This window comes from Argiope bruennichi, chromosome 10 (genome assembly GCF_947563725.1).
Source record: "Argiope bruennichi chromosome 10, qqArgBrue1.1, whole genome shotgun sequence".
NCBI classification, from domain to species: Eukaryota; Metazoa; Arthropoda; class Arachnida; order Araneae; family Araneidae; genus Argiope; species Argiope bruennichi.
In genome coordinates, this window is record NC_079160.1 from 69,087,279 (window position 1) to 69,103,166 (window position 15,888).

The window sequence follows — 15,888 nt, forward strand, 5'->3', positions numbered from 1 at the left end:
ACTGCTTACTTGCTTTTTCAATCAACCTGAGTAATAATTATAATAAAAATAATTTATTTCATATAAGTATTTTTATTTTAAAAAATAGTAAAAGGTACTATTATATACTTACAATAATATTTTGTGAAATTATATAAAAACCAAAAGCAATTCTTTGTGTCATTCATTTAGAAAATGTGTTTTAGTATTTTAAAGTTTTTGCTAATAAAATTTTGTTTAATCTTATTAATAGAGTACAAAACAAATTAACAGAGTAGAAACAAAAATTGAATTCTCTTTAAACAAAAGCAGTAATTATAAAAATGAAAAACTCACTTGATTTGGTTTATTGAACAAACAAATACCATGGCCAATTCGAAGGGAATTTATATAATCTTGTAAACTACAGGTTGAAAAATGATATGGCTGGATTTTGTTCACACCTCTGTAACATAATTTATTATTATTATTTTACAAAATCTGTTTTATTAGCATAATACAGATATGAATAAAGCAATAACTAAATACAATTCTTATCTAAATTAAATTGAATAAATAAATAAATCAAAACAGAGCTAAATATAAAATTAAATAATATTTCAAAAATATGGATAATTTTTTTTAAAATGAAAAGTAAGAACTAAAGAGATGTATGGGAAAAGAAAATCTACTATTTTTAATTATGAAAACGAATTACTTAAAAGGTCACAATAAAATTGATAATGATATTTTAATAAGATATAACTTTTCTTTTTTAAAAAAAATCAAAAAGTAAAGAAACAAATAAAATATTACAAATCAACAAATTTTAATTTTATGAATACCTATAAATTGGAATAAATGTCTTTACTTATTATAGCATACTATTTCTATGGTAACAAAAATACAATTTTTATATAAAAAATAATTTACATAAAATATTAAAAAATAAAAACTTACAATATTGTCTGGGCCATGATACATCCCCACCAGTCTTCACACTTGCAATCAGCTAAAGAAAAAGAAGGAAAAAAAAAGTTAATAGATTGGCAATAAAAAAGAAAATAAATCCAGAATCTAAATTTAGAAATATTAGAAACTAAATTCAGACACATAGTTTTTTTGTCTTTCTTATTACAACTGATAGAATCCCTGTAATGATAATTTAACAAAAAATGATTAATGTAAATTTTTAAAAAATCAATGTTTTTAAATTTTAGATTTAATTTGTCCATAAAACTTCAAAAATAAAACTCTGAGTACAATTCTATACCATTTATATGAATCAATACCATTTTAGATTTTATTTAACTGATAAATTTTAACTATTTATTTCTTTTATAAAAACCACCTCAAAATATTTATCTGAAACACCTAATTATTATGGAGTTTTTTTAAAATATATAGAAATAAAAATGAAATCGCAATAATAAAAAGCCATCTTACTGAAAAAAAAAATATTAATTAAAAATTACTTACTTCCATTATAATGATCATGGCTCATGCCAATATTGTGCCCCAACATGTGTGTCATTGTGCTAGCAATTAAATGTGGTTCATATATATTGGAATCCTAAAGGGAAAAAAATACAGTGATTCAATCAAATATCAGTTTTTTTTTTTTTTGTAAGTAGCTTTATAAAATAATTCTCCCTTTCAAACTGCCCCCCCCCTCCTTTTTCTAGATGCCTTTGTGTATATTCTTATTACTCATCATTATTGGATGATGTTAAATATTTCAGAAATTTTATTTAAAATGTATATTTATATGTTCTCATGTTTGTATTTATTTTCAGTTTTTTTTGTTTATATATTTCCTTATCTGTTATCATCCTCACAAGATAGAAGTAGAATAATCAAAATTTATCTTCATAGCTATTTGTAGAAAGCTGCACATTTTTTAAGTTGGAACGGTATATGTGAGAGAAAGGGAAACAGCATCCAAAAGGAAAAAAACAACAACCGTAGAATAATTTTATAACAAAAATTTAAGATTTGCATGCCATTGTCCATTGAATTAATAAAGAGTTAAACTTTCGAAATTATTAAGCATATTAAATAATCTTAGTTATTACTTTTTCTTTTTGGGTAAGACAAATGGGTTGATATACATATAGGTAAATCGATAGGTATGGTATATTTACCACACCAATAATGAATTAGCATTTCATTTCCTCACTCAAATCACCTGTGTCTTCTAATTATTTGTCAAATCATTTTATTCTTCTATTTTACTCTGTACAGCAAATATACACACTGCAAATGTTTATGAGGTGACTAGAGATTCTATATGCCAATTAATCAAAAAAAGGTGGAAAAACTTTCATGTTCCCTTTTCAAAATTTCCATTGCAAATGATGTGCGAGTTCCTCTAAAACTAACTATTTAAAGATTAATTCAGAGATTTCACTAAACATTTTAAGTGAATTTTCTAGGGTCATACAAAATATTTGGCATACACTAAAGAAACTCTCTCATTATTTAACAGAACATAAAATATATCTAGGTGAATAAAAGGTAAAATCAAGTGAAAAAATGTTCATGCATTCTTTTAATTAAGATATAAATTAGTGAAAGATACATACTTCACTCACTCCTACTGCTTTAGCTGTGCATATACTATCAGGAACTGCCATGCCAACTTCATGACCTCTGAACTTATGGCCTCTAAAATGAACACATCCAATAAAGTCACAAATGACAGTATTTCAATATCATGTTTAGAAAGAGTTTGAAGGTAACTATTAACACATTATATATATATATATATATATATATATATGTGTGTGTGTGTGTGTGTGTGTGTGTGTGTGTGTGTGTGAGTGTTTGTGTGTGTGTTTCAAAGTCTAATACAAAACATTTAACTATGCAAATATTTAAAAAAAAAAATATTATAATGCATAAGAATTATTTGACATAGTTTATATTTTTACATACTTTAAACAAGCAATGAAAAAAAAAAACTTAAATACACAATGGTTTATAAATTTTATATAAATGGATATCAAAAAAAAAAAAAAAAAAAAAAAAAAGATGAGCAAGTTTTCGAAATATTAAAATCTTTTATACCCTACCGAAGACATGGAATGTGGTTTAGTAAAGCTTCTTAAACAATGGATTATAATCCAAAATGGAATCAACATATTATATGGCTTGGTAAATTATTCAAGCTTAATTTTTTAAAGACTATTCAACACTTGTTAACAGATATAGTTAAATAGCTGATTTAGACATTTTTTTTCAAAATAATTATTAAATTCTTATTAGTTCTCAATGATTAATGCTCCATTTTCTTATCATTTTTCAATTTTTGGGTAAAAGAAGACTTTTTCATATGAAAATAACTTTTTCTCCTAACAAAAAGCCACAAGTTAAAAATATTGCAGAAATTTTAGTATACATCCTAGTATAATATATATCTAAATGACAATACCAGTAAGTTTACATATAACTAGGATATATGACATAAAAATAGTGCACTAATTACATAAAAACATAAAAATTTAATTTTTCAAATATTATTCACAGTTTCTAGCTTATCAAATGCAATAAAAGCATTTTTGAAATGGGCAACATTTTTGATGTATCAGAAGAGAATCTTCAGGTACAAATACTTTTATGAATGCTGAACTTTTTCTCTCTCTTTTAGAAGCTCTGGTGAATCATTTTTTTAAAAAAATTACTAAAAGTTAGGTATATGAACATTACTTTTACTTTTCGACATAAGATTATCCAAAGATTGCTTTCCACCATAACTGATGAGGTATTTCTGATTTCCTCTTTGTTGCTATTGGTGATAAGAGACAAGTTTTAATGCTATATTTATGCTCCTCATTAGTTTGGAATTTATTTGCTTTTCTTTTTTCTGGGAAGAAAAAAGAAAAGCAAATAAATTCCAAAACACAAAATTGTAAAATTGCAAATAAATAATAAAAACACAAAATTGTGTTTCTAAAGTAGTGATCAACCAGATCATTAAATGTGTTTCCAACCTCCTCTGCTTTTCTTTTAAGAACCACATTATCAACATATTATGCAAGATCTGTTGCAACACTTATATACTTGTGTATTTCACCGAGAATGCGGCTTAGAGTCGAATGGATGGAATGTTAAAGCTCATCGTATGTTGCTAGTAATGACATCATTTGAACAGAGAACAGAAAATTTGTTCCATCAATATAAAAGATTCCAATATCTTTATAACAATTATATTGAAAAAATATAATAATAACCATATTTGTATTTAACTTTTGGTAATAAATTCATTTTGATCTGCACTTTTTTCATTCTTTCTCGTATATATAGTATAGAGGAAGTATAGGAATCCTAAAAAAATACAAATTCATGATTGTGACAAATCTCCATATTTCAGATCTCGATGAGTTCAAAAAACACATTTTTGGAAAATGTCTGTCTTTTTGTCTGTGACAAAGATAACTCAAAAGTGCTTTGAGCTATATGGCTGAAATTTGGTATATGATCTTCACATCAAATTTGCAGATTTCTACAAAATTTTGAGTCAAATGAGAGGAAATAATCAGAGGAAGCCTGTTTTTCAAATGTAAGTTAATATGGTAACTACTAAATTAACAGAGTTAGGTAGATAAAATTCGGCACACAGATTTAACCTCCGTAGAGTAGACATCTGTCGAATTTTGTGCCAAGTCAATAACGGACTGACTGTCTATCGGTCTGCACTTTCAGAAATAAGTAAACATGATAATTCAAAAACGCAATGACATAAAAATATCAGATTTGGTATAGGAATTTATGAAAAGTACGGTTTTGTGTCGAAAATTTCGATTGATTGAGAAAAAAACGTCTAAAACACAAATTCGTTTTTTGGATGTTATTAAGACATTTCAGAGTTTAATTGCCAACAATCTCGCCGAAGATACATGATAGATTTAGGATAAATACTTAATTCACGACAAAAGTTTAAATTTCATAACTATTGTATGCCAATGCCATATAAGGTATTTTCTAGTATGAAAAGTTTATTAGAGATTATACAAGAAAGTTTCAGAGACCACTCCAGCTGTTTTTAAAAATCAAAACTTGGAAGGAAAAAAAAAAGCCAGAAGGCATGGTCTCCGTTAAATTTTTTCTTCACTCTTCAATAAAGATTTAATCCTGCTTTTGCATAAGATTGCGGAGTCTGGAAAGGTCCTAATGCCTTGCACGACATTGGTGAACAATAATCACAAATATACATCACTGGCACGGCCGTTGCATTTTTAATGAATGTATCAAGCAAGTATATATTTTGAATGATTTTTTTCTTACAATATTGACATAGAACTACAGTTATAGTCACAAAATCACTTACCAAATTCCACTAATTTAAGTCATTTGTTTATGAATTAAAGTATTTATATTATAATTGATGTTCAAGGCCTTGAGAAAAATGGTTCAAAATTTAATAAGAATATACATTTCAAACGCTAAACCTGTCTACCAAATTTCATCTACCCTATTCTTTGTGTTTTATAATTACTGAATTTACTAGCAGTCGAACAGCCAACCAGTCAGACTTCCTATGAGTAGATTTCATTCAAAATTTGATAAAATCTACAATGTTGGTCTAGAATCCATTTATAAAATTTCATCTGTCTAGCTCGAAGAGTTTTTTTAAGCCTCGTTTTCATAGACCGACTCACTGAACTCTGAAACATGAATTGTCATCAAAACCTTAAATTGGAATTTTTTGCTTTCTCTGTAATTTATATATCAGAAAGTAAAACACAGGGAGTCGTCCCTCAAAACTTTCTCGTATATCCCCTAATTAATTTGTCATGCCTGAGAACTCCTTACATGGGATTGGCATACATTAATTATGAAATATTAAGTTTTGCCGTGAATTTAGCATTTTTACTGAATCTATCGTGTCATCCTTGGCAAGTTATTTGGTGATTAATCTCTTGCATACGTTAAAAGTATTCAAAAATCGAATTTGTGCTTTAGACACGTTTTTCTCAACTGATTGAAACATAAATTTGCCATAAAACTGCAATGTAGACAGAAAATCCCATACTAAATTTGATATATTTGTATTTTTGAATTATCTCGTTAACATGTTCCTGACCGATAGAAGTCAACCCCTCGCTGGATTTGGTTCAAATACTCTATATATGTTAAACCTATGCACCAATTTTTATCTATCTAGCTCTCTTCAATTTGTAATTACTGTGTTAACTCATATTTGAACAGATGGACTTCCTTCATATAGATTTTTGACAGAAATGTATTTGGTGTAAAGATCGTATGCCGAATTTCAACTATCTAGCTCAAAGCGTTTTTGAGTTAGCTTTGGCACAGACAGATGGACATTTTCCAAAAAAGTATTTATCGCACTCAGGAAGGTCTAAATCATAGAGATTCGTCAATATCTTCAGTTCGAATTTTTTTGCCGTATCAGTATAAATAATAGTAATAGTTATAATCAGTATAAATAAATATAAAAGCCATCGTATCAGTATAAATAAAATACAATGATAATAATAAATTTTTAAAGGATAATTTGTTGCTAAAGGTATTTATCTAAAATTTAATACAGAAGTTCAAGTTACGTTAATAAATGTGTAGCATCTTTCGCAACTTTATACAGCTTGCGAGAAGCATACTCCATGAAGCCCAACAGTGTCTGTCGGACATCACTGGTGACCTCCATCTGATCTCCGTGAGCCCAAGTTTCTACATAAACCACAGATACTCGGGTGTTCACAGTACGAAAATACTGAAAGACAAACAAATGGAAAATAAGTAAATATGCATACCTATCTCTCTAATACAAGAAGAGTAAATAAAAATTTTATACTTAAGAATGAACAGTACTACAGCCTACAGTAGGTCACTACAGCCAATTACTGGTGGATTTCTGTCAGTATAAACAACTGTCTAGGGCCAATGGACCAAGAGACGCCATAGGGAGACTGATTAAAGCTGTTTTTATGAATTATAAAACAATAGGATAATATTCACGTTTTGTCAAGCTTAATTGTCAGATTGTTAATAGTTTATCACTTTCATTATGCTCATTGTATTGGATTCATTCCAAGCAGCTGGCATGCATATCATGTTACTCCTTGTTAAAAGAAAACTCCAGAGCTCTCAAACACACATTATTTATTACATGAGATATTTAGAGAAATGAGTAATGTACATGAAAGAGTATGCAATATACACAAAAGTGAATACAAACGTCGCCACCTATTCCTTAGGCATGTAATTCGTAATACTTATTACAGAATTTATTAAAACAGAGTGTCTTTTTTAAATAATAGTCAGCATAAAGGTAAATGCTACATAAAAATAAATAAAAACGCAAATTTTCGCCATCAGTAAAATAAAAAAAAACAAAAAAAAACCCCAAAATATATGCTAATTTAAAAATTTGTAAAAATGCAAAATTATGAACAAATTATCAAAAAAAATTGGACTCATATAACTCCCTAGAATCAGGAAATGTCTAAATCTGATAATGTATACAATTGAATATGATTTCAATAATAATAAAGTATTACTTCTATTTATAAGTCAGGAATTTTAAACAAAAAGTTTTAAAATCAATTAAAAAAACACACAAGATAAATTATCCACGTAAAAAAAAATCAAAAAGCAATAGAAATATTGTTTCATATCACATATTTGGATATTTAAAAACATTTTAACAATTCCACTCAAAAAATGAAATAAAGTAAATATTAATAAAAAATTCTAAAAATTAAAGGTAATAAAAATTTAAAAAGCAACAAATATTGTTTTATGGTTGCATAGAATAGGATAATTAATAACATTTCAACAATTCCACTCAAAAATAAAAAACAACTAATCTGTTAATGCCCAATTCCCTTTGAAAATAATAATAATAATAATAATAAAGCATTCAAACGATTACATTTTGATTTTTGAATCTATTAGGTTAAAAAAAATGTTTTGGAAAAAAAGATTAATTTCTTATAGAAAACAAAATTAAAAAAAAAAAAAGCAATGCATTTAGTTTAATGACAAAAGCAAAATCATAATACAGTACCCAATGAACAGATTGCTGGACATTAATGCGTTAACTATCATTAAAAAATTAAAATTTGCCTACTGAATACAACTTATGATTAAAAATTTTAAAGGATTTAAAAACTATAATTTCTTTCTCGCTTTTTTATTATTATATTTAAAAACAGATTTTAATAATACTAAAAAAAAGCATTAAATCTTACCATGTCAACACAATTAACAATTTGGATGGCATCATTAACAACTTCATTTCTACTTGCATTTCGATTATCAAACTGTAAGTAAATTGAAATAAATTAGTATTGGTATTAATTAAAAATTCAAACTGCTTTAAATATTATCATTAAATAAGGTAATCTTACCATGGCTTGATCAAGAACTAAAGCCAATTCTACAAACTTGTTAACCTGCCTAACATCTTTCTATAAAGAAAAATATGAACATGGAAAAATTAATACCACAAAAAAAAAGCATAGGATTTTTTTTAATTGTTATTTTTGAAAAAATTTGTAAATAGTACAAAGGTAAATGTTTTCCCTTTTTCACCTTTAATATGATAAAAATATGGTTGATTTCACTCAGTGTGGTTTTTGCGTCAATTGACTAATATCAAAATTCTTAAGTGCCAAAATGATCAGAATAAACAGTATCTACTGCATTATCAAAATTAAATTATATAGAAAAATGTGGATCTTACTTTTAAGCGTGATTGATGAGTAGGTCTCATGCGAAACATTTTAAAACCCCATTCATGCATCCCTGTATTACCTGGAACATAAAGAAAATAGAATCAGTTATTAAAATGAATACAAAGGAAATGTGAACATGGCAAAACAACAGCAGATAAGAAAAAAAAAATTCTTACCACAAGTATGCTTATCTTTAGATTCAGAAAAATATCGATAAATAACATGTGGATGCTTTTTCTACAAAAAGAAAAGTAGTAATTACTTTTAAGCTACAATAGTTAAATGTATTGTCATGCTTAATTTGCTAATACATAAAAAATTATATTAATTCAATGCAGAAAAATGTTCAAATTTCTAAAATACAGCGAAGAATGTTTTCCATTAGAAATTTAAATCTCATGCAACTTCACAAGAATGCAATGATATTCTGATCTTCTGTAATAGCCAAAACAAAATTTAAACTAACGCTTATCAAAATAATAATAATAACAACTATTATCTTTCAAAATGAAAAACATTTTTTTATGATGAAACTTTAAAAATATTAAAAAATGTTTCTATAAAATCAAGTTTTTGATATCAAAGTAGTGCACAACTAAACTTACGGACTGATCTCCACCATAAAATGGATGTATTACAAATGTATCATTCCCAACATGAAGAATACCACTGAAAGAAAAAAAGAAAGATTTTAAAATTTATCGCATCTGTTATATTTTATAAAATTCTTATCATTAGATAAAAATAAACCATCTCAAGCACAACATTCTAGGTGCGATCACATAATTTCCTTAAATAGATGCATTTTTGTAATGAGGAATCAATTCCAAAGGATGTACTTCAAAATGTAGCTATCAAAAATTTGATATTGCAATTTCCCAGAATTAATATGCATTGGTAGTTGACTGCATTGGTACAATGAACGAGGGACAAAAGGAATATAGGTGTCTTTGGCACCATGGAAACAAAACATTAATGTGTTTATGCCATTTTTGAAAGCCAAGTATTATGAAAAGGTGAAAAACTATTTTGAGATATTTATATAGGCTATAAAACTAAGAATAGCAAACATATTATGTTGTGTCAAAGGCTTAGCAACTGCAGGAAGAGGGTATTCATACCCTGCATATCATTCTTAAGGAGGGCTCCCAGAATGAAACATTAGTATGTTTATACCGTTTTTGGAAAGAAGATATCATTGAAAGGCGGGAAAAAAATTTAAGCCATGGCACATGTTATCTTACTAAATCATTGCCTATGCACCATTTAACTTTGTTTTGCCATTAATTGTCTTTTATGTAATAGTAGATTGTAATTAGTTATGTTTTGCTTAGAAAATTGCATAAACAATAAAATATAACATTTTAAAAAGTGGATTCAACATTTAAACTGCATAACTGTGTCCAAAAAACATCTGCTTAATTCAAAATTAGATATTTTCTTTGAGTAAGCACTCCATTTTTCCTTATTAGGAAATGATTTATTTCCAAATAATTCTGAATGCTCCACAATATCATGACAGCACAGAGGCAATGTTATAAAGCATGTCATGCTAATATGTTTAAAGGTGATAAGGGAGAATAAGAGCAGTAACAGTTGCAGGGAGAATTTTAATCTTTCTGAGGCCCAAGATGGAATGAAGCAATAAATGACAAGATAAAGTAATTCTATGACTTTTTTTGGGAAGGTTAGTAGGTTCTGTCTCCTACATGGAAAGAAAATAGAATTTTATCTATAAGACTTTCTAAAATTCAACTCTCATTCATTAATGGTATTTTATAGCATTTTAATACAATTTATAAATGAAGATGAAGTTAATGAACTGAAAAAAAAACAATCTTAAATTTAAAAGAAATATATCTTTTTAAATTTAATGGAATTGAATTTTTTAGTAAGTTTCAAAATTTGATTTATCAAATTCAAAATATTTAATTAATTTTTAAAGAGGTAAAGATTACGCTATAATAACTGAGCATGGTAACAAAAACTTACCTAACCCCATTACATGTGCGGAAGGCAGCAATGGCTCCAGGATAGTCTCTTGTTGTCCCATGATAATAGCAGTGCTCTATTTCCTAAAAAAAATAAGACAAAATTTAGAATATCACTTTAAAGGAAGAAGTTTATCTAATTGCAACCAATTAAAATTTCCCTCGTGAATGAAACAAAATTCAAATTATATATATACATATATGCAGACTAATTAGTAATAAAAACCAAGTTAAAAGGAAAACAAAATATGGTGTATCTGTTAGGCCTTCATTTCAGGGGATTTTCGAGTCACGAGGGGTCAATACTGTTAGAGTAAGGATCAGATTCCTCACAGAAAAAAAAAATCCCTTATTTTGAATTCCTGCCTGGGGGTGATCCTTGAGAAAGTCTTCAGGCCGGATTCTTATTTAATTTGGTTTAATTTTGATTATTTTGTTTTCCTTTTAACTTGGTTTTCATTACTAATTAGTTTAGATTCATCTGTGTTTTAGTAGTAGTTACATTTGAACTCTCTAAATACAATGGTCTCTTTTTTAACTTTCTACTTTTACCCTTTTTCTACTTTTTTAAAGTTTTTAATTTGTTAGTTTGATCCCGAAATAATTTTCTAGTTTCATTTCCGAAATATATTTAGTTTCGTTTTCGAAATAATTTAGATTGTTTCAGAATTAAAAGCAGAAGGCAGGTTTGAAGACAGTGAAGAGACTTTCGATTTCTTGACGTTGTTTTTATTTTATTTTGGAGAAGCATGCATTATGTACAAGTAGGGGCGAAGAATACACACACAACACAGAACAATTCAAAGCGAAAAGAGAGAATGAAGGCCAACTGAACATTTTATCCCCTATCTTATATAATATGAGATTTCCGCCACGTGTTGACTTTTGACAAGGGCAACGAAGGGATCATTTTCACTCGACACGTGGAACTGATGGCGCATCATTTTTACAAAGCTTCAGTTGAATTAATTAAACAGAAAAAGTGGAATGGGATCAGGAAACATGAGAACAATTTAGAATGACTCTGAAACGGGCCAAATTGGGACAAAAAAATTAGGAAATTAATTAGAATTAAATTAAAATTTTAATATTATATATATATATATATATATATATTTAAAAGCAATATATTTATTAGAAATCTAAGTCCAAAATAATAATTTCTTTCTTCTAAAAAAAGTTATATCAAATTTTTAAAGAGTAAATCATTTTAAATTTATGGTGAAAATTGCTGGTACTAATGATTCATTATATCTGTGAGCTCATTGTATTCTAAATAATTAATAAGGAAGTATATATCTAAAAATAATCTTGGAAGCATATTACAAACTAAAGTAGAACACATTAATCAAATAATGAAAAAAAATTAATATGGTGATATACAGTTTCAATTCAACATCAATGCAAGCTACTTTTAACTATTACACAAAATTAAAACATAAAAAATATAAACTAACTTTTGCCTAGTGATAAATATGGTTTGAAATACCCTGGCAAATATTGTTTTTAAGAAGTAAGCTCATTATTTTTTATTAAACAATACTTAAAACAAGAAACTTGTTAAAATTATTCAATGGATAACAGGCACTGCCATACATATAAAAATAATAAAAAAATAAAATCATTTGCAAGTAGCAATATCTCTCATTTTTTTTTTTTTTTTCATTTCTTGAAAATACCTTTTTTTTTATGGGGGGGGGGGGGTAAAAACTCAGTCAAATACTCTTAACATCTTTCTCCCCTTAGAAAAACTGGCCGAAAATCTAATAAAAATAATCTCTTTAGCAGATAACAAAATAAAAAGAAATGGAAGTGGAACACATAAACTATCTGCTGGCAAGAATTATTATATATGAATTTAAAAAAATATTATTTATTGTTTACTAGAATATTTAGAAAACTTTATTGCAAGAGATCTCTACATCGAGATTTGATTGCATTAACTTTTTGTTTCCCTCTCAAAATCGACATATTCGATTCATATACATAAATATATAATGTTATCAATAAAATAACTGTCAGAAAAAAAAATATAATAATTTAACTTTTTAAAATTATAAATGTGTGGTGGTAACTTCATAAGCCAGATAACAACCTCCGGAAAGAGTGTGCACTTTTGTATAGTGGCCTTGTTATTCGGCTATGAACCCTAACGTTGCGAGTTCGAACCTCAAACTTGCACAAAAGCATTCTTATACATCGCAGTAATTTTCAAAAAAAAAAAAAAAAAAAAAAATCATACGAACCTGAGTAGAAATCTGTTGAGCACCTTCAGGGAGAAAATGCTTTTGAATTAAATTTGGTGCAAGTAGGTGCCTAAAATATTAAAAAAATAAAATAAATAAATAATAATAATAATAGTTATAGAAATTTCAAAAATATTTCATTAGAAAAACAAATTCTTCCTAGGAAGTTGAGAAGTTAAACTTACGTATTGAGCTCTAAATCGATCCGAAACTTATAGTTAAAAGCTTTGATGAGCAATGAAGTTTGATGATAATGCTCCCCAGTCTACAGTAAAAGAAAATAGGATGAAAAATATCATTAAACATATAAATTCACATGATTAAATTAATACCATAGCGAGTAAATCCATACACAATTTTATTCTTAAGAGAATAATCTTTGTTGATAATGGAAATTAATAAGAATGATATTTGAATATAATACGATGTACGAAATCGAATTTTATATTTTTATAAAACATTAAGCATTTCAGTTACATTAAATACTACATAATCGTGATATGTTTCTGAAGGTTTTTTTTTTCTTTTTCATACCATCCTATATATTCTTTTAACTTGTGCTCTAATATTTTTAATTAATCCAGTGAAAAATTTGTTTCTAACTGAAACAGAATCTTTTTTTTTTTTTTGTTATAGTTTTGAATCACACATTTTTTTTTCTTTTCTTTTCTTCGATTATCATTAAGTTAATACATGCTATTAGCAACTCCCCAAGGTAATTATCTATGTTGAAATGGGGGAGGGTGATTAAAAAAATGTTTCATATTTAAAGAGGAGAGCGAAAAGAGAAGGGAAAAAAAAAAAAATCTTTCGCCTGAGCAGAGATTTTTAGTAGTAGATTGTATTTTCTTTTTTTGCTACAATTTTTTTAGTACAATTAAATTTGATTAACGTCACATTTTGAAGTCACTCAGGAATTATATCAGAAAAATTTCATATTCTCCAGATTTCCATACCAGAACAATAATATTTGAACCGAGATAGTAGAATTAACGTGAATCAACCCCACGGCAATTTTCTGGCAATCGAGTCTGAAAATCGTGATTCTTTGATTTCGCTGCCATTGACCGCACCATCAGATTATCGCTGTTCCTAAGATTCTCTGCAAGCTTCGCGAGCTAAATTGATTTGATTTTTAACTTACTTTCTTTTATGACAATAATTAATAATCTGTATTCTTCTGTGACAATAATTAAATTGTATTCTGATATAAAAAAGAAATTTTATTGTTTCAAGTTGGTCATTCAAAACAGAATATTATATTTACTCCAATTTTTAATTTAAGTGCTGTTCAAAGATTTCAGACTGTGTTATAATGTTTGATTTTTCAGGGAAAAAAAATATAGAGAGTTGTGAAAATCAAATTTATTTTTTCTTTCAATTATTACGCATGAGCGCATTTTTCCAAAAGCCAAGATAGATACTGTTAAGCTCCGAACATGCTATTTAATGTTTTTCAGGACCTGGTCGCCAATAAGCAAGATTTCTTTTTCTTTTTCAAATTAAAAAAAAAAAAGTTATTCTTATAAATGCATGTTTTTTAGGTATTGCTAAACTAACTACGCAATTTTAACGTTAAAAGATTGATTTCCTAAGTTAAAAAAAAAAATCTTTTTAGATTAATAGTTTTATTTAAATAAGAGGGGGGGGGGGCGATATTACAGCTTTCCTTTTTTGAACCGATATACGTTAACAAATATAGTGTCTGTTTTGGATGAATATCCCAAATTCAAACAATAAAATTGCTATTAAATATTTTTAATACATTTTGATACTTTTTATGGTAATTCTATTGGACTCCATCATACCGAGTTAAAAAAAATGATTTCAATCGGGGTGGGGCGTATTTTCACGCAAAGCTACACGAAATTCATTGTAAATCAGCGACCGAATAATAGCCTCTCTAATTACTCTTTAAATTGTTAAGTCGAAAAGTTAAATAATTGAAGAGGAATAGAAACTTACTTTGTTGGCACCAGTTTCCCTTGTAGAAATCCCTAATTTAACATGCTGACGAATTTGAACAGGATAAATAACTTCATAAATTCGACTAGGTATACTGGCTATGAGCCTCTCATTTTCTGGATATAATCTTTTGAGCTTTTCAGCAACTGGAAAAAATAAATAAATAAACAGGTTTCATTTGATGAGCTAAAACAGCAGAGAAATTGCCATTGTTTTCTCAAAATTTCTAAATGAATTTAACATGTACATACAAAGCAATATTCTGAAAACTATAAGGGGTTTGTATCGCAAGATCTAATAGAGCTACAAACGTTTAACAAATGTCTTATGTTTGAATATATAAAAAATAAATTTTCAATTTATATATTACAATCTTTACATTAAAAAAAACGTAATAGTAAGAAAACTGCATAAAAGAACATATTTAACGAAATTATTTCCGCAATTTTCAGGTTTAGCCTCTCTATGTACTTTCTAAATATGAAAATGAAAAGTTAGTACATATTAAATGGAAAAATATTTTGGCGATTGTAATGAAAAAGTAATATTAAAAGAAATTTTTAAATTATATTTTGATTTCTCATATAGATTAGTTTTTATTCTCACGTAATTTTTCTTTAAGAAATCTTAAATAAAAAGAAGTTACAATTAAATAGATGGCGCATTCAATAAATTAAAAATATCAAAAATGTTAACTATGAATGTACATTATATATATATATATATATATATATATATATATATATATATATATATATATATATATATATATATATATATATATATATATACAAGGAACCCATTATTTAGTCTACGTTCTGCACTAAAAATGCTACAACTTTTAGAAGAGAAATTTCAAGACATTTGTGCAAGAGCAAGCTTAAGTCAAAAATAGAAATCTAAGCTGCACATTTTTTTTTTTTTCGTTTGATAAATTTTTTTTAATATTTTTGTGAAAAATTCACTAATAGTTCGCTAACAATAACAAAATATAGTAAGTTTAAAAAAGAAATATTATGAAATTTA

At 27.0% G+C, this 15,888-nt stretch overlaps 1 protein-coding gene across 3 annotated transcripts in view; it reads right to left on the reverse strand.

Moving 5' to 3' along the window:
• The window catches only part of LOC129988884 (disintegrin and metalloproteinase domain-containing protein 19-like), a 248,398-nt gene that overhangs the window by 22,078 nt on the left and 210,432 nt on the right, over positions 1 to 15,888 (reverse strand). For all 3 annotated transcript variants that reach the window (XM_056097166.1, XM_056097165.1, XM_056097164.1), the window contains 14 exons: positions 14,863 to 15,008; positions 13,083 to 13,162; positions 12,898 to 12,967; positions 10,653 to 10,735; positions 9,266 to 9,329; positions 8,837 to 8,897; positions 8,669 to 8,739; positions 8,334 to 8,393; positions 8,175 to 8,246; positions 6,528 to 6,694; positions 2,544 to 2,625; positions 1,438 to 1,531; positions 919 to 970; positions 316 to 424 (listed from right to left, as the gene is read on the reverse strand). In XM_056097166.1, the coding sequence (XP_055953141.1) occupies positions 316 to 424; positions 919 to 970; positions 1,438 to 1,531; positions 2,544 to 2,625; positions 6,528 to 6,694; positions 8,175 to 8,246; positions 8,334 to 8,393; positions 8,669 to 8,739; positions 8,837 to 8,897; positions 9,266 to 9,329; positions 10,653 to 10,735; positions 12,898 to 12,967; positions 13,083 to 13,162; positions 14,863 to 15,008 (1,211 nt within the window). The remainder of the gene's footprint in view (positions 1 to 315; positions 425 to 918; positions 971 to 1,437; positions 1,532 to 2,543; positions 2,626 to 6,527; positions 6,695 to 8,174; positions 8,247 to 8,333; positions 8,394 to 8,668; positions 8,740 to 8,836; positions 8,898 to 9,265; positions 9,330 to 10,652; positions 10,736 to 12,897; positions 12,968 to 13,082; positions 13,163 to 14,862; positions 15,009 to 15,888) is intronic.